Raw genomic sequence first — 19,010 nt, 5'->3', positions numbered from 1 at the left:
GAAGGGGCTGAGCAGCTCTGTCTAGCAGCCCACATGTGCCAGGCTCATTGCTGGAGACTATAAGACTTGTCCAGTATTTAACAGGATCTCTCACTTGGGATCCCCCCTTCCACAGCCATGTATAGAGGGAAGGGGCAGGATTTCACCCACAGTGACCATGTGCTGTGTGTTTATGTGCGTGTGTTTGCTCTCCTCTCCAGGAGGCATTTCGTATTGGGGGAGGGGAGGGAAAGGGAAATGTATCTCCTCTCTCCCTTCCTGGTTTAGCATAAAAGTGGTCGCTCTGTATTTGGATGGAGGGAATTGAATTCACTGTTCCTCACCCCAGTAACCTTTGATGACAGGTAGCTGCCCCACTGCCTTCTGCCCCAGAATCTACCATTGCCCCCCCCCCCCCACTATCAGTCCTTGCATCCAGCTGTGAGGGAGAAGCACAGAAGTTGGATGTTTCTGTTAAAATGATCAGCAGTGAGATAATTGCAAATGGTGACAATTAAATTGTCATTGATCAGGCTTTAATGTCAGCATCCCAGCCCCACAGCGCTGCCTGCAGACTCAGGTAGATCTCAGTGGGCTGGTGCACTGCTTACACCCAGGTCACTTGCTCAATGCTATCTTCATACCCAGAAAGGCTGGACACCTTTTAATAAATGGAGCATGAGATTTTCACCCAGCCTTCAACCCCTTTATGGTCAGTAAAAGGACCAAAACAGTGCAACTGGGCTCCAGAAGGCCTGGATCCAGCTGAGGGAGGATTCCTCCAGTGCAGGCAGTGCAGAGAACAGCTGCAGGCTGCCCTCTGAGGACCCACTCACAAGCCCTATTGTAGGGGTGTAGGGAAGATGGGGCTGGGAACAAGAGGGGGGTGTCGGGGCAGGACCACAGCGCATGGTGCTGCAGAGATTCTGGGTCGTGCTGCTGCCCATATGCTCCCAGGGAGCTGCTGTAACTAAAGGCACAAGCTAAGCCAGAAAAACTCACTCTTATTATGGAATAAGTGTATCATATGGAGCATTATGCTGGTATAACATGAGTGGTTTAAATGCCCAGCTTATTTTACACTTGTGTTACTTTGCCCTGCAGACAAGCCCTGAGTTACAGCGGGGGCTGCTTTGGCATCCAGACAACCCAGGGTCAGGAGGATACAGGGCAGCGCTTAAAGCTGCCTGAGCCCTCAAGTGCCCCTGGGCTGCAGGTTCTGAGCACAGATTCTCACGCTGAGAGTTTAGATCACATTGAGCAGAGGGGTCCACAGGGTCACCCAGGTCTTTTTCCTGAGTATTTTAAAGCCAATAACCTGCATGCGCAGGTCTGATTATCCTTGTAACGTGCGTTACCTCCCATTCATCAACACTGAATTTCATCAGCCATCCGGTTATCCAAGCTTGGTGCCTCTGAAATAACTCAGACGTCTTTGGTAACCTAAATCATTGTGTGTTAGCTGCACATTTTGCCACTTTAGGGCTTATCCTTTGTTCCAAGTCACTGATAAATAGACCAGGGGCTCTCAAACTTCATTGCACCGTGACCCCCTTCTGACAACTACAATTACTACACGACCCCAGGACGTTGGAAGCCAGGGCCAAAGCTGAATCCCAAGTGCTTCCGTCCCAGACAGGGGGGCCTGTAATCTGCCCCCCAGTGCCCAGGGCTGAAGCGCTCGGGCTTCAGCTTCAGCCCCAGGTAGTGGGACTCCCAGGCCCCAGCAACTCTAAGCCACCCCTGGCAACTCCATTAAAACGGGGTCTTGACCCACAGTTTGAGAACCACTGAAATAGACTAAATACCCAACTTTGAGGCTCCCCACTGCTAACCTTTTTCCATATAAAAATTGACCATTTATTCCTGCTCTTTGTTTTCTGTCATTTAGCTTGTTTCTGATCCAGGACAACACTTTACCCCTCACCCCATGATGACTTAGGCTATGTCTGCACTACAGAGCTTCTAATGCCACAGCTGTACCGATGCAGCCGGACCACTGTAAGATCTCTAGTGGAGTCACTCTGTGCCGACGAGAGAGAGTTCTCCCATCGGCATAATGATTCACGTCCAGTGGGCAGTGATAGCTATGTGGGCAGGAGAGTTTCTTCCACCGACATAGTGCTGTGCACTCTAACACTTATGCCGGTGTAAATTATTTCACTCAGGGGGTGGAATATTCACACTTCTGAGTGACTTAATTTTTGGAGCCAAAAGTGGTAGTGTAGGCAGCCTTAGTTTCCTTAATAACCTTTTGTGAGAAACTTCTTCAAAGACTTTGAAAGGCCACATCAGTTATGCCATTGGGTTCTCCTTTGTGCCATACTGGACTGACAAACTCACCAACATTTAATCGATTAGTGACACACAAACCTAGTCTACTCTAGGAATTTATACTGGTGTAGCTACGTTTTTCTGGAGTGTGAATCCACACCCCTGAGAGATGCAGTTTATATTTACCAAGCTAACCCCTGGTGTAGACAGTGCTAGGTCAACGGAAGGCGGGTTACGGGGAGGTGGGTTACCTATGACAATGGGGGAATCCCTCCCCTCAGCATAGGTGGTGTCTATGCCAGGGGTCGGCAACCTTTCAGAAGGAGCTGTGCCAAGTCTTCATTTATTCACTCTAATTTAAGGTTTCGTGTGCCATTTTAACGTTTTTAGAAGGTCTCTTTCTAGAAGTCTATAATATGTAACTAAACTATTGTTGTATGTAAAGTAAATAAGGTTTTTAAAATATTTAAGAAGCTTCATTTAAAATTAAATTAAAATGCAGAGCCCCCCCAGACCGGTGGCCAGGACCCGGGCAGTGAGAGTGCCACTGAAAATCATCTCGGGTGCCTCCTTTGGCATGTGTGCCATAGGTTGCCTACCCCTGGTCTATGCCAAAGCCCCTCAGCAGCAGTGGTGCAGCTGCACTGCTGTAGGGGTTTAACTGTGGACATACCCACAGTTTTCTTTTCCAGCTGTGCTGGTTGGACTTTTCCCCATCATTCTCATACAGCTGGTTTAGAATTCTGGTTTAGTTCTTGTTTCAGCCAGTTTACCAGGCACTGAGGTAAGGCTCACTGGACCGTAATTCTCAGAATTACTCTGGCCAAATTTTTAAAGCTGGGGACAACATTCCCAACCCTCTGAATCTCCGGGAGTGTAGCTGATTTTAATGAGAGATGTGTATTATTGTTAGCAGCTCAGCCATATCGTCTGACGTCATTTCAGAACTCTTGGGCGTTTGCCACCTAGCAGGGATTTATGCTGCTCAGGGTGGCTGCTGGCTCTTTAACTTATCACTTGTTCCAGTATCTCCTCTTCACACCTCAATCCCTGATATTCATTTCCTGAACAGAGCAGCTCCAGGGCAGGTCTCTCCCCAACATTCTCTGTGGTGGAAACTGATGCAAAGAAATCAGTCTCTCAGCATTGTCCTTACCCTCCTCAATTGCTCCCTTTCCTCCCTGCTGATCCAGGGAACCTATCGATTCTCTCACAGCCTTCCTGATACTGATGGACTGAAATATTTCCCTGGTATTTGTTTTATCTCTCTGGATGTTCACTCTCCTAATTCCATTTTAGCCTCCTAATTCCCATCGTGCACTTCACCGGATGTACTGCATGCTCCTTTCTGCAGGCTTCACAGGGTCAATATTTTCCACTTGCTGAGGGATCCCTGTTTGGCTCTAACAACCCCTTGCACCTTGCCAGGTGGGGTTACAATATTTCTCCCCTTGCTGATTGCTTTGCTGCTCAGGAGGTGCCAGGCTCTGGTTGCTGATGTAGCCTCCAGGCTGAGTCTAAGGATTTTAACTTCCCTGCTTTAAAGTCTTTTTGACTCACTTCACATTATCTTGCAGAAGAGATATTAGGGTGACCAGACAGCAAGTGTGAAAAATCAGGATAGGGGATGGGAGGTAATAGGCACCTATATAAGACAAAGCCCCAAATATCAGGACTGTCCCTATAAAATGGGAACATCTGGTCACTTTATGTGATATTAACTCATTTCTCTTGGTTTTATTTTTAGACAAACTCCAGGCTGAGCTCAGTAAGTTCCATTCCCCCCGTATCACCCTGTGTGACATTGTCTCCTGCTCAGTGTGTCTGTGTTCAGGGGTATTCTCACCCCTCTGTCTGTGTTTGGTTGCAGGGTGGAGACGTGCCCAGATCTACTCAGGTACTGTACATACCGATGGTGTTTTATCCATGGTGAGACCCACCTCCCTCTGGGAGCTCTCTGCTCCTTTCCCTGCACAGAGCATTTTCCTATGACATTCAATAGGCTGGACACTGCAATGTCACTGGGGTGGAGGGAAAGGGGCAGACAAAACCCAGGTTTCTTGTCCATCATTTGCTCTGAACTGCTCAGCTCTCTCTTCCCAGCAGCAGGGTTTCTATGCTCAGACTGGGCTTTAGCCCACAATTTCCTTCTAGCATAGCAGGCCCAGACAGGAGCTGTTCAGTGTCCCCCTGGATCTGGGGGGAGGAAGGCCCTGTCCCCACTGCAAGGGCAGACAGGTTTTTATAACCAGCTTGTGATGCTGCCCTGACCCAGTTGCAACAAATTGTGCCCCCATGGCAACTTTTCTGCCTCACAGCCGTGGCTGAGGGGTGTGTGTGTGTTTGTACCCAGCCTGCAGCCTGACCCTGTGTGTGCCCTGGTGCAGGCTGGGAGAGTCTGGCAGCTCCAGCAGGGATCAGAGAGCCCAGAGGCCATGCACACACATTGCAGCACCACTGGCCCAGGGGTCCATGCACTCCGGGGTATCCTACCGCACAGAGCTGGGAGGGACAGGGGCGCCCAGGGCAGTTACACAAACACCACTGCAGGTCCTGTTAGGGTCGCCACCTCTGAGGTGCAACAAAACAGGAAACCTGCCTGCTTCATGTACACCCCCTGTCCCCTCACCCGGGCACTGTCTCCCCATCTGAATCCCGGGAGAGGGCACCAGCCCCCAGAGGCTCCTGCTCCTGGATTGCCCCAAGTACCAACCTCACTCAGCGGGACAGGGCACCAGATCTACCCCGCTGCCCCCGGCAGTGACCCCCATAGCTGGTACCTGCATGGTGGTGACTGGGCCCTGCTGGCCCTGCCCTCCTGATCTCACTCACTGCTCCAAGATGCCCCATCTCTGCAGCTCCCAGGCACTCTGCACCCAGAGGTCCCTTTGCATAGGCACCACCACCCCACAGCTCCCCCGCTACAGCCACTGACACACCTGGGACTTGTCATGTCCTGGGCAGACTCACAGATTTCCCAGGAGAGTGACATGGGCAAAGGGACAATCCTGGGAAAACCTGGACAGGTCGGGTTGACAACTTTCTAATCTCCCAAAACCGAACACCCCTGTCCCACCCCTGCCCTGAGGTCCTGCCCCTGCCCTTCCTCTTCTCTGATGCCCAGTCCATCCCCCCTCCCTCTGTCGCTTGCTCTCCCCTCCCTCAGTCACTTTCACTGGGCTGACGCAGGGGTTTGGGGTGTGGGAGGGGGGTTAGGTCTCCAGCTGGGGGTGCGGGCTCTGGGGTGGGGCCAGGGATGAGGGGTTTGGGGTGAAGGAGGGGGCTCCGGGCTGGGGCAGGGTGTTGGGGTGTTGGTGGGAATGAGTGGTGTGGGCTCCAGGAGGGAGTTTGGATGCGGGAGTGGACTCAGGCCTGGGGCGGGGAGTTTGGATTGTGGGTTTTTGTATTCTAATGAAGGAACCACACTCAAACTTTGGTTCCTTAACATCCCACCACTTGTCTGTGAAAGCCTTATATTTTGCTTGATTCCGTTCAACTGTTTTTTTGCACATCATCCTTGGTAGGTGCCTCAGGTCGTGCCTTTAACAATCCAACAATGTTCAGTTTAGTATTCATCTGTTTCCCACGTAGTAACTCTGTGGGTGATCTTTGTGTTGTGGCATGTCGGGTAGCCCGGAATGCGTGCAAGAAATCGGTAGTGAAGGGTATCCACAATCGCCCTTCCAGTTCAGCTGTTTGCAAACTCTCTTTCAAACGTCTGTTAAACCGTTCGATTTCCCCATTGGCGTGAGGGTAATATAGGGATGACCTTCTGTGTAAAATGTTCCTCTCTGCAGACTCTGCTAGAAAAGTTTCAAACTCCAGGGAAGTAAATTGGTGGCCACTTCCAGGAGCTGCACGGATCTAGGGCAGGCAGGGAGCCTGCCTTAGCCCTGGGCCCCTGCTGCGCCACTGACCAGACTTTTAATGTCCCAGTCGGTGGTGCCAACCAGAGCTGCCAGGGTCCCTTTTCGACCAGGCATTCCAATAAAAAACCGGACGCCTGGTGACCCTATGGACAGGTGCCAACCCTAGGTCCTGTCCACACGGCCCAGTAACACCAGTGGTGAGTTCCAGCCAGTTCGCACCAGTTCGCACGAACCGGTTATTAAATTTAGAAGCCTTTTTAGAACCGGTTGTTCCAGGACAACCAGGTTCTAAAAAGTTTTTAAATTTAACAAAGGCTCGGGCAGCTGTCCACCCGGCCCCCAGCCCCAGCTCACCTCCCCCTCTCCCCTGAACGCTCCACCCTCCTTCTCCTCCCCCTCCCCTGCTTCCCGCGAATCAGATGTTCGCGGAAAGCCTGAAACGAGGAGCAGGCAGGTAAGCCGGGTGGGGGGGACGGCGCACGTGGCCCAGTCCAGCTCCACTTGAGCGGCTCCTCCTGGCCCCGGCCAAGCTTCCCAGCCCAGTCCCGGCGAAGCACCCCTGGCTTGGGCTGGTCCCGGCTGAGCGGCTCCGACCCGGCCCAGCTCGGGACTCGCGTCACCAGCTCCAGTGCCGGCCCGGGGAGTCGGGTCCCGCGGCTCCGGCTGAGCGGCTCCAGCCCCGGTGCCGGCCCGGGGAGTCGGGTCCCGCGGCTCCGGCCGAGCGGCTCCAGCCCCGGTGCCGGCCCGGGGAGTCGGGTCCCGCGGCCCGCCGAGCGGCTCCAGCCCCGTGCCGCCCGGGAGTCGGGCCGAGCGGCTCCAGCCCCGTGCCGCCCGGGAGTCGGGTCCCGCGCCCGCCGAGCGGCTCCAGCCCGGTGCCGCCCGGGAGTCGGGTCCCGCGCCCGCCGAGCGGCTCCAGCCCCGTGCCGCCCGGGAGTCGGGTCCCGCGGCTCCGGCCGCGCGGCTCCCGCCCCGGTGCCGGCCCGGGGCGTCGGGTCCCGCGGCTCCGGCCGAGCGGCTCCAGCCCCGGTGCCGGCCCGGGGAGTCGGGTCCCGCGGCTCCGGCCGAGCGGTTCTAGCCCTGGTGCCGGCCCGGGGAGTCGGGCCCCGTGGTTCCAGCTGAGCGGCTCTGGCCCCGGCCTGGCCCGGGGAGTCAGGCCCCGCGGTTCCGGCCGAGTGGTGCCTGCTCTGGCCTGGCCCGGCTCAGGGAGTCGGGTCCCGCGGCTCCGGCCGAGCGGTTCTAGCCCTGGTGCCGGCCCGGGGAGTCGGGCCCCGTGGTTCCAGCTGAGCGGCTCCGGCCCCGGCCTGGCCCGGGGAGTCAGGCCCCGCGGTTCCGGCCGAGTGGTGCCTGCTCTGGCCTGGCCCGGCTCGGGGAGTTGGGCTCCGCGGCGCCAGTCGTGGTCCCGGCGGAGTGGACCCGGTCCCCGCCCCAGGCAGTGTGATAAGGGGGCAGGGAGGAGGTGTTCGGTGGGTTGTGAGGGGGGTGGATAGGGGTCAGAGCGGTCAGAGGCAGGGGCGGCTCTAGGAATTTGGCCGCCCCAAGCAGTCATGCCGGCGGGAGGTGCTGGTCCCGCGGCTCGGGTAGACCTCCCGCAGGCATGACTGCGGAGGGGCCGCTGGGCCCGCGGCTCTAGTGGAGCATCCGCAGGCATGCCTGCGGGAGGTCCACCCGCGCCCCGGTACCTGCGCCCCCACCGCAGTCATGCCTGCGGGAGGTCCGCGGTCCCGCGGCTCCGTTGGACCTCCCGCAGGCATGACTGCGGATGCTCCACTAGAGCCACGGGACCAGCGCACCCTCCGCAGTCATGCCTGCGGGAGGTCCGCTGTCCCGCGGCTCTGTTGGACCTCCCGCAGGCATGACTGCGGAAGGTCCGCTGGACCCGCCTGCCCCCCTGCCGGCAAAATGCCGCCCCACGCGCGCGCTTGGCACGCTGGGCTTTGGAGCCGGCCCTGGTCAGAGGGCAGGGAACAGGGTGATTGAATGGGGGCAAGGGTCTCGGGGAGCAGTCAGGAAAGAGCAGGGTTGGATGAGGTGGTGGGGGCACTCAGGGACAGAGAGAAGGGGTGGTTGGGTGGGGTAGGGGTCCTGGGGGGCCATCGAGAATGAGAGGAGGGGTTGGGTGGGACGGCAAGGGGCAGTCAGGGGACAGGGAAGGGGGGGATGGTCAGGGGTCCCGGGGGGTGTGTTTCAAGGAACATGAGGGGTTGGATGGGGCACGACCCCCCCCCCCGGGCGGGCACGACCCCCTCATGAGGCGAGGAGGAGGGAACCTGTTGTTAATATTTTGGCAGCTCATCACTGAGTAACACCCAGCTGAGCCGGGTACAGGCAGCCACATGCCAGCCCAGGCCCCTGGCAGGGACGCTGAGCTGCCAGCTGCCATGGTCACTAACAGTGTTAACTCTGTCACCTGCCACTCACCAGGCTTAGAGCCCCCAGGGCCCTGGGCCCAGGAACTGCTGTAACCTAGAACCAGAGCAATGCAGGGCTGGAAGGGACCTCGAGAGGTCACCTAGTCCAGCCCCCCACGCTAGGCCAGAGACTAGACTATCCCTGGCAGGGATTTGTCCAACCTGTTCTTACAAACCTCCAGTGATGGGGATCCCACAACCTTCCCTGGAGCCGGGTCCAGAGCTTCACTGCCCTGAGAATTAGCAAGTGTTTCTTCATCTCCAGCCTCAACCTCCCTTGCTGCAGATTGTGCCCATTGCTCCTTGGACAGGCCCTCGCCCTGCCTGCTGGGGCACTGGCTGTGTCACCAAGCCTGAGCATCACTGTTATTGCTCTGAATGGCTGGCGGCGCTGGGCTGGCTCAGGGGGGCAGTGAGGGCATCTGGGGCCTTTCACTCCCCAGTCACCGATCCCAGCCCAGGCTCAGAGTCCAGTTCCCAGCGGACAGGAGCTCACATCGTAACTCACTTTAACGGCAGCCTCACCGGCCACCTCCGCAGGGAGGCCAAGGCCTTAGTGGGCCCCGGGGCGATTCCTCCCCCGTGAGAGGCTCTGGCAGATGTCAGGGCTGAGCCATGTTAACAGGACAGTGAGGGGCGCACACGGCTGCTGTGATGTCCTCGTACCCTCGATACACAGACCTCCAGCAGCCGGGGTGTAAACCCCACTCGTACCCCCAGCACTGAACTCACTGACACTGCCCCAAGGCCCCTCTCCTCCTGGGGTTGGGGAGTGATAAGGGGAACTGGAAGAGGGGGTCCAGGGGCCATGGCCCCATCACTTTTACCAATGGGAGGGCTGTTCCCTCCCACTTTTTACCAGCTGGGGGACGGGGCTGAGAGTAGAGACCAGGGGGTCAGGGTGTGGGGAAGAGGTGGGGTGAAGGCAGGGGCTCAGGAAGAAGGGGCAGTGTGAGAGCGAGGGTTCAGGGGTGCAGGGACAGGAGCTCAAGGAGAAGGGCTGGCACGAGTGGGTGACCCCTCTACTTTTAGGGAGCTTCCTTCACTCCTAGGGAGAGCACCATCCCGGATCCTGATCCACGGGCACATCTGTGTATTGGCCGGGTGTACAGAGCTCTCTGTGTGGAGACACTTTCACCCTCACCCAGGAACCTGTGCTGGGAGGTCCCACTGCCCAGGAGGCCGAGGGCTCTCACTCCCCTGCCGTGGGGGTGAAGGGAGGGGACCTGGGGCTGCTGTTCCCCATCCCAGAAAGGGGCTGAAGGGGATGTGGACACAGACCATGTCCCCTCTTGCTCTGTGAGGGGCAGACCCGGCTCCACCCTGGGCTTCAGAGCCTGAGCTCCAGCCAGAGCCTGAACATCTTTGTGGCTATTTTTAATTCCAAAGAGGGAGCCCCGTAAGCCTGAATCTGTCCACCCTGTTCCAAGACTCGCTGCTGCAGGCTGTGTAGAAGGACCCAAAGTGTCTCCAGAGTCTGGGTGTGGAAGTTCCCAGCGTGTCTTTCCCAGGGATGGTTAATGAGAGCGAGGGGGATGGCTGGCACAGTCGTTAGATGGAGACACCTGAGCCCTTGGGGCTCTGAGACGGTCTCTGTGACTGTTATCCGCTCTGGGAGATGCCCAGGTGCAGCTGCAGAGGGTCTGTGCCGCTAGCAGCGTCCATGGGACAAATGGCTCTGGGCACAGAGTTCAGGCTGGAGCCGAGTCTCCATTTTCAGCCTGATTTGTGGGGGTGAGATCAGGGGCTCAGGGGGCATTTGTCTGCAAAGGGCAAATTAAACAGCAGCTCTGGAGTGTTTCATCACTGATGTCCTGAGCCTGGCCTGCCTGTACCTGCGTTTCTGGGGATGTTGACAGTCTCTCATTGCAGGTCACTGGGATTGGGGCTCCTAAGTTGCTCAGACAGGTTTGCAGTGGAGTTGGGTGAAATGTTTTGGACAAATAGTTTATTTGCTGCAAAATTATATTTCGGGTCAAGAGAAACTATTCGCGAATCCATGTCGGGTTTGCTGACTGGTTTCAATGAACAGACAAAGGTGCCATCGCTTCCCTTGTAGCCTTTAGCCCAGGGGCTGGGCCCTCAGCTGGGAGCCCCAGGTTCCATCCCCCCGTGTGATGCCATGAGAGCTGGAACCGCTGGGCTCCAGGTGTCTGATGACGTCCCCCTGTGTCTAAACACTGCCATGGGCACTGGGCCAGAGCGTGGGGGTGAGAATGACTCTGCAGCCCAGTGGGTTGGGCCCCCACCTGGGAGCCCAGAGTCCAGCTCCCCTGCTCCAGTGACCCTGTAATTATTGATCCATAACCCCAGTGAAGGGAGGGGTTACGGCCCCTGGCACAGCAGTATCTCAGCCATGTCTGCTGGGGTTTCCTTGCACTGGTGTAGCTGCACCAGTGCAAACCCCTAGTGCAGACGCGCTGTGCAGGTGTGAACTGGGCCTGGTCCCCGGTGCAGCTTCTCCCAGATGGAGGGGGCAGTAAGTGAGGAAATGCCCCCTCCCCTCCCCACTGCCCTGGCCTCATTAGCAACAGCCCATTAGTGCGCATTTATACCCCCTCCTGCGAATCTTCCACTGTACTGCCCCCCAAGTGAGCCCAATCCAGACAACTGCCCCTGTGGGGATGGGCTGGGCAAGGGGAGGGGCTGGCTGTGCAGTTTTCCTGGCTGGAAGGTGGGGTCCGTGGGGCCTGCCAGCATGGAGAGTCCCTGCTGCTCCCCCTGGGACAGGGCTGCACCCCCAGTGTGTGTGGGGACAGCACCAACCTGCTCTGAGCGAGAAACCAACCCCACATGGCCCCAAAGCAACAGAGATTCCCTGGGGCCTGCCTCTCCCTCCCCACTCTCTGGCTCCCGCCCCTCCCTTACCCTTCCCCCACCCCTATGAGGGACCCTGGACCCTGCGTCTCTTCCGACCCCTCAACAACATCCCTCCCTCTCTTCTCACTCCCTTTCTGCTCCCCTGGTCCCCTGTCCCTCTACTCCCACTTTGCCTCCCTGGCACATGCCCCTGCCCTCCACCCATCTCTGCCCCACTGGAACAGCCCATCCCTTTTCCCCCTGCCCTCCTGGCATCTGCCCCTCTCCCCCAAACATCCTCTGCACCCTGGAGCCCTCCCATCACTTCACACCCCCGCTATGCCCTGGCATCCACCTCTCCCCTTTCCCTCCTTTGTGCCATGTCTCCCACCCCTCCCCTCACCCTCCTCTGCTGTCCTGACTTTCACCCTTCTCACTCCCCTCACCCCTCCTCTCCCCACCCTCTCTGACCCCTGGCACCCGCCCCTTCCCTCGTCCCCCTGTGCCCACCCCTCCTCTAGCCCCACTCTGACCCCCTGGCACCTGCCTCTCCCCAATCCCCTCTCCTAACACCTCCGTCTACCCACCTGCCCTGCCTCTCACCCCTCTCTGCCCCCTGGTGCTTCTCCCTCCCTCCTCTGCCCTCCCTGTGCCTGCCCTTCTGCTGAACCCCCTCAATCCCCTGGCACCTGCCCTTTCCCTTCCCCCTGCACCCTCCTGCTGCCTGCCCCTTTCCTCCAGGGCCGGCTCTAACATTTTTGCCGCCCCAAGCAAAACAAAAAAAAAGAGCGCCGCCCTGCCCCTGCGAGCGCCGCCCGATCCCTCCCTGAGCGTTGCGTCACACCACCCAAGTCCCCGCCCCCCCAAGCGCCGCGTTGCAGCGCCCAAGTCCCCGCCCTCCCAGCGCTGCGTCGTGTCCCCCAAGTCCCCGCCCCCCTGCACCACGTCACACCACCCAGGTCCCCGCCCCCCCCAGCGCTGTGTCGTGCCGCCCCAGTCCTCGCCCCGAGCGCCGCGCCGCACCGCCCAAGTCCTCGCCCCCGAGCGCTGCACCGCCCAAGTCCCCGCCCCGAGGGTCGCACTGCCCAAGTCATAGACTTTAAGGTCAGAAGGGACCATTACGATCATCTAGTCTGACCTCCTGCACTATGCAGGCCACAGAATCTCACCCATTCACTTCTATAACAACCCCCTAACCTATGTCTGAGGGCTTGGCTACACTTACAAGTTGCAGCGCTGGGAGTTACAGCGCTGCTCATGCAGCTGTGTAAGGGCCAGCGCTGGAGTGTGGCCACACTGACAGCTACCAGCGCTGCAGTGTGGCCACACTTGCAGCACTTTCCAGCGCTGTATTGAGAGGTGCATTGTGGGCAGCTATCCCACAGACCACCTAGTCCCGCTTTTGGCGCCGCTTTGGCGCTGAGTATTGTGGGAAGGGGAAGGAAGTGTGCGGTCATTCCGCTTCCTGTTTGCCAGCGCCCGTGGTGCATCGCTTCACATCCCAGCATTCATTCCGCAGCGCTTTGGCGCCATTGTGAGTGTCTTTCTGTTACTCTCTGTGAATCGCGATTTCTGTGGCAAATGGAGCCCGATCTGCTGAGGACTCTGCTGATGAGTGTCACCAGCACAACACGTTTGGCAGTCGAGCTATTCCTTCAGCTCCAAAGTGACAGTGAGGAGTCCGACGATGATATCAATATGGATTTGTCTGCCGCGTGTGACACTACAGTGCTTGCGGCATTCACGGAAATGCTCAGCACCGTTGAACGCCGCTTTGGGCTCGGGAAACAAGCACTGAGTGGTGGGATCACATCGTCATGGAAGTCTGGGATGACGAGCAGTGGCTGCAGAACTTTCGTATGAGAAAAGCCACTTTCATGGGACTGTGTGCTGAGCTCGCCCCCACTCTGCGGCGCAAGGACACAAGATTGAGAGCTGCCCTGACGGTGGAAAAGCGGGTGGCTATTGCAATCTGGAAGCTGGCAACTCCAGACAGCTACCGGTCGGTCGGGAACCAGTTTGGAGTGGGAAAGTCGACCGTGGGAATCGTTTTGATGCAAGTTTGCAAGGCAATTAATCGCATCCTGCTAAGAAAGACCGTGACTCCGGGGAGCGTGCAGGACATTGTGGATGGCTTTGCACAAATGGGTTTCCCTAACTGTGGAGGGGCGATAGATGGTACGCATATTCCTATTCTGCCCCACCTGGCATCAGAGTACGTTAATCGTAAGGGGTATTTCTCTATGGTTCTCCAGGCGCTTGTGGATCACCGCGGGCGTTTCATTGACATTTACACAGGCTGGCCTGGAAAGGTGCATGATGCACGCATCTTTCGGAACAGTGGCCTGTTCAGGAAGATGCAGGCAGGGACTTTTTTCCCAGACAGGAAGATCACAGTAGGGGATGTCGAAATGCCCACTGTGATCCTTGGAGACCCCGCATACCCGTTACTGCCTTGGCTCATGAAACCCTATACAGGGAAGCTTGACAGGAGCAAGGACCGGTTCAACTACAGGCTGAGCCGGTGCAGAATGACTGTGGAGTGTGCTTTGGGCGTTTAAAGGCTCGCTGGAGATGTTTGTATGGGAAGCTAGACTTGGGGAAAGCAGCATCCCGCGGTTATAAGCGCTTGCTGTACCCTCCATAATATTTGTGAAGGGAAGGGTGAAACATTCAGTGAGGCATGGACCACCGAGGTTCAAGTCCTGGAGGCTGAATATGCACAGCCAGAGAGCAGGGCTAATAGAGAGGCCCAGCACAGGGCTTCAAGGATTAGGGATGCCTTGAGGGAAGAATTTGAGGCTGAAAGCCAACAGTAATGTTTGCTGCCTTGCATGGGAGTGAATTGCACTGCTTACACTGTTATTCTATTATCCATAATAATAATATGATTTGCAGTGCCTCTTTCTTTACTGGGCTAAGGTATCTTTCACTATCTGCTATAATAAAGACTGTTTTCAAAGCCAAGAATTGTTTTATTGAAAAGAAAAACTTCCTTGACAGACAGACAGACACACAACATTTCATTAACACAAGAGGGCAAGGGTGTGGGTTGGTGAACTGTACAGTCACAAGTTTGCATATGCCATGTCTGGATTGCTGTTTAATGAATCCTGCACTTCAGGGTGCATATACTGCATGGTGATGGGGTTGAATGCAGAGGGTAAGGGTGGTGGTAGGTATCAGGGCTGGTTGGGGAACGTACAGGTGTTGGAGGCAGCTGGTGGTGGTAAGAGCCTGGATGCTGGGGAAAGGTGGTTTGAGCTGACATTGGGGCACAAGGCACAAAGGACGGGGCGGGTGGGGGAGTAGCACGGTAGTGCTCTGCTTGCATGGCAACGAGTGACTCTATAGACTCCGCTTGGCGCTCCAGGATGCTTAGCAGCCGCTCCGTGCTTTTCCTCTTGGCCACTGCATTTCTCTTGCGGGTCCTGCTTTCTTTCTCTCGCCACTCCTTCAATTCTTTTCTCTGTAGCAGAGTGCTGAAGAACAGTTTTCAGCATGTCCTCTTTGCTCTTTCGGGATTTTTCTCAAATTTTGAAGCCTCTGTGATGTTGAACATCTGGGCAGTCCAGTCAAGGTCACTGTAGACAAATGACAACATTTAACACGGGCAGCATTGTATCCACTATCTCCAGACATGAATTGTTACACTGAGGGAGTTCTCACTTGCAAGTTCTCACTTGCATTCTTTATCCCAAAAGGAAAACACAACAGAAGCCACGAAATGGTGAGTGAGGAGTGTTTACTTATATAGGGAGAAGAGGGGCTTGAGTGAGAGGGGAGCTGGTTGCTTCGGGTAATCTGGAGTGCTAGAGGGGTTGAGTGAAGATGCAGATGCAGGGGTGATCTTATCTCCCTATCTCTTCACTAAAGAGTCTCCCAACATTTTCACAGGACTTAATCCTGGAAGATGTTTCCCTACTGCGAGTCACTAGGGAACAGCGGGGCTCTTTTAGAGCAATGTGGATTCCGCCCGGGACCCTATGCGGCGTGCCTGTGTTCAGAAATGGTCCCCTGGCCGAAGAGTGGCGCGGACGCGTCACCGTCACTGGGACAAGGGACACAGTGGCTCTGCCTATAAACCTGCGCAGGCATATTGCCCACGCTCTGGATGAAGCTTTTGCTGAGATAACTGAAGCAGATTACCGCGACGTGATAGACCACATCAACGGGCTATTCCACATCTAGACGCTGCCATGCATGCATCCATAACCCCCCTGCCTCTCCAGAAACATTTCCACCCAGAAAATAAAAGCCGCTTACCGGTACCCCGCTCCTCTGCTTGTCCTTCTGCAACTGCTGGCTGCTGCGATTGGGTACTTTCCTCCTGGCTTGAGAAGAGCTCCTGGCTGCATGCCTCCAGGGAATCTGCGGTTTCTTCCCCCATCCCAGGAGCTTCACTCGCGGTTTCCTCTCCCCCCCCCGCAGCCTCCTCCTCCTCCTGTCCCCCAGCCTGCTCAGAAGTGTCCATCGTTACCCTGGGATTGGCAGTGGGGTCACCCCCAAGTATGTTGTCCATCTCCAAGTAAAAACGGCAGGTCGTTGGAGCAGCTCCGGATCTGCGATTACCCTCGCGGGCTTTGTAATAGGCACTCCGCAGCTCTTTAACTTTCACCCTGCATTGTAGTGCGTCCCGTTGATGGCCCCTATCCAGCATGTCCCTTGCTATCTGCTCAAAGATATCGTAATTCCTACGGCCGGAGCGCAGCTGTGCCTGAACAGACGCCTCACCCCAAACACTGATGAGGTCCTGCAATTCACCTGTGCTCCATGCTGGGGCTCGTTTGCACAGGAGGCATGGTTACCTGTAACCTGTAACTGATTAACTGATTGCACTCCACACCTGGCTGCAGCAAACAGGAAGGAGATTTTTAAATTTCCCGGGGCATTTAAAGGGCGGGTCACCTGAGGCAAGAGCAGTAGAGTGCAAACTGATGTGCAGAGTGGCTGAACAGGAATTCTGGGATAGCTCCTTATTCCCTGGAGGACAGGTAAAGCGCTGGTGAGTGTCCACACCTGCTGAGCAGCGCTGGTGTCACCAGCGCTGCACTCCTTATACCCCAACCCGGATGGGTTTTCAGCCAGCGCTGCAACCAGGGAGTTGCAGCGCTGGTTGTGCCCTGCAAGTGTGGACGGGGTGTTAATTGCAGCGCTGGAAAGCCTCCACCAGCGCTGCAACTTGTAAGTGTAGCCAAGCCCTGAGTAACCTATTCTGTCTCAGTCCCTTTAATTAAAAAATTGTGTTTTTTTCATAGAAACTATATTTTCCTTGTAGAGACAAAGGGAAGGTGATTCCAACGCAGTTCTGGAGGAGAAGGGAACGTTTTCAGCATCACTAAATTATCCCCATCCCCCCGCACCACATCTCGCTGCCCAAGTCCCCGCCCCCCTGAGCATCGCGTGGGGCCGCCCAAGTCCCCGTCCCCCCCGAGCGTCGCGTTGCACCACCCAAGTCCCGACCCCCCAAGCGCCGTGTTATGACGCCCAAGTCCCTACCCCCCAGCACTGGCCAAGTCCCCCCCGCGCCCCAGTGCCACCTGGCCAAACCAAAAACAACAAAAACAAACCCTGATCGCCGCCCCCTCCCAAGGTGCCGTGCTTGGTAGGCTGGTGCCTGGAGCTGGCCCTGCTTCCCTCCCTCCCCTGTCCCCCAACACCTGACACACCCTTTGTCCCCTTCCTTTTTGGTCCCCAGCCCCTCCCCACCCTCTCCCCACTGACCCTGCTCTCCTCTCGCCCCTCTGACACCATCACCCAAGCAACCTTCTCCTTATTTCTCACCCCTGCCCCTCCCCTCCCCTCTGGCCCCGTGACCCCTGCCCCCCTCACCACCCTCCAGTCCCCTGGTGCCAGCTCCTCCTCTGCCCCAAGTCCCAGCTCTACCCTGGCACCATCTGCCTCCCTGGTGCCTGCTGTTTCCTTTGCCCCCTCTGCCTGCCTGGTGCAAGTCCCTTCCCTCACCCCCCTGGTCTCAGCCCTTCCCCTCACCTCAGCACTGCCACACCCCTCCCCTCCCCTCACCCTCTCCTAACTTCTGGGTTCCACTCCTCCCTCCATCCTCCCTTTGCCCCCTGGTGCCCACATCTCCCTGCACACTCTTCTGCCCCCCTAGGGCCTGCCCTTCTCCACACCCCTCTCTCTGCCCCCTTCTGCTCACCTGCTCCCTCACCCCCCATTCTGCCCCTTTGGCACCAGTGCCTGTTCATTCGCTCCCCCGCACCATGGTTGCACCTCCCCCACTCCTCATCTCACCCCCCTGGCAGCTCACCCGCCCCTTGATTTCCCTCACCCCCCTCTGACCGCTGGTGCCTGCCCCTTCCCTTGCTTCCCTGTGCCCCCTGGGGTCCGTCCTCTTTTTCTGCCCTGGTGCCCACCCCTCCCCTCACCCCTGCAGCCCCCTGGAACCTGCCCTTCCCTTCACACCCCTGTCCTCCTGGTGCCCCTACCTTCCCTTATCACCCCATAGCCCTTGTACCTGCCCCACCCCCTGTCCCTCCCTCCCCTCTCTGCTCCTGTCACCTCCCCCTCCCCTTTCCTCTCCCAGCATCAGTCTGTCACCTCCCCTCCCCCACCTCCCCTGACACCTTCCAACCCCTCCCCTGCTCCTCCTGCCCTTTCCCCTCATTGTCTCCCCACAGGCAGAGGGGCCCTGACTCCCCTCAGGCCACAACCCCCGGCCCAGTGATTAACGGGAACACAGGTTAATTTCCCTTTGATCCCAGTGAGCAGCTCCTGCCCCCGGCCCTGACTCTGTGACTCTCTCCCCAGTGGACGTGACTCTGGATCCAGACACTGCAAATCCCTGGCTCGTCCTGTCTGAGGATCGGAAACGTGTGAGACTCAGAGACAGACGACAGGATCTGCCCGACAACCCTGAGAGATTTGATCCTTTTCCTTGTGTCCTGGGCGCTGAGGGGTTCGCGGGCGGGAGGCATTATTGGGAGGTGGAGGTGGGAGACAAGACTGAGTGGGACCTGGGGGTTTGTAGGGAATCTGTGAGCAGGAAGGGGGAGTTGACACACAAAGACTACTGGAGACTCAAACTGAGGGATGTGGAATACTCAGCCTGCACCTCCCCCACGACCCCCCTCCCCGTGAGCGTCAGGCCCAGCCGGGTGGGGATTTTCCTGGACTATGAGGCGGGCGAGGTCTCGTTTTACAATGTGACTGACAGGTCCCATCTCTTCACTTTCATTGGCACCTTCTCCGGGAAGCTCCGCCCTTATTTCTATCCTGGTCTCAACGCTGGGGGTACAAACGCGGCTCCCCTGATAATCTGCCCGGTCCCAGCTCAGGACGGAGGGAATCTCTGTCCCTGACAGTGACCCCGCGGCACAGACTGGCCCCTCCCAGCCCTGCTGCTCTTCCCGCCCCCAGTGGTGGGGGCCAGTTACTGCAGCAACTGGACTTTCTGTACTGACCGGACGCTGCCAGTTTCCCTTTTCAACTAGAGGTCCCAGTCGAAAAACGGACACCTGGGAACCCCCAACCCCTACCTTTCCCATCTCCCGCCCCAGGGGTAGCAGGTGCTGGGGGATGGGGTCATTCACTCCTGACAGAATTTTCTACCCCTGTGAAATCTCAGTGTAAAATATGAAAGAAAAAAGATTATTTTAATTGAGAAAATATTATTGTAACAAGGTGTAAATACAAGAATATTTTAATTAACATTTGAACA

The 19,010-nt window shown here is 57.1% G+C and overlaps 1 protein-coding gene across 1 annotated transcript in view; it reads left to right on the top strand.

Annotated features, from left to right (window-relative positions):
* Positions 1–18,774, top strand: part of LOC120383980 (butyrophilin subfamily 1 member A1-like) — a 64,562-nt gene extending 45,788 nt beyond the window's left edge. Inside the window, exons 6-8 of the mRNA XM_039502314.1 lie at positions 4,001–4,021; positions 4,124–4,150; positions 18,101–18,774. Of these exons, the coding sequence (XP_039358248.1) occupies positions 4,001–4,021; positions 4,124–4,150; positions 18,101–18,651 (599 nt within the window). The 3' untranslated portion in view covers positions 18,652–18,774. The remainder of the gene's footprint in view (positions 1–4,000; positions 4,022–4,123; positions 4,151–18,100) is intronic.
* The last annotated feature ends 236 nt before the right edge of the window (positions 18,775–19,010 follow it).

This window comes from Mauremys reevesii, linkage group 15, assembly GCF_016161935.1.
Source record: "Mauremys reevesii isolate NIE-2019 linkage group 15, ASM1616193v1, whole genome shotgun sequence".
NCBI lineage: Eukaryota > Metazoa > Chordata > Testudines > Geoemydidae > Mauremys > Mauremys reevesii.
Note: the sequence above shows the minus strand (reverse complement) of the source record. Positions and strands in the feature narration are given on the sequence as shown.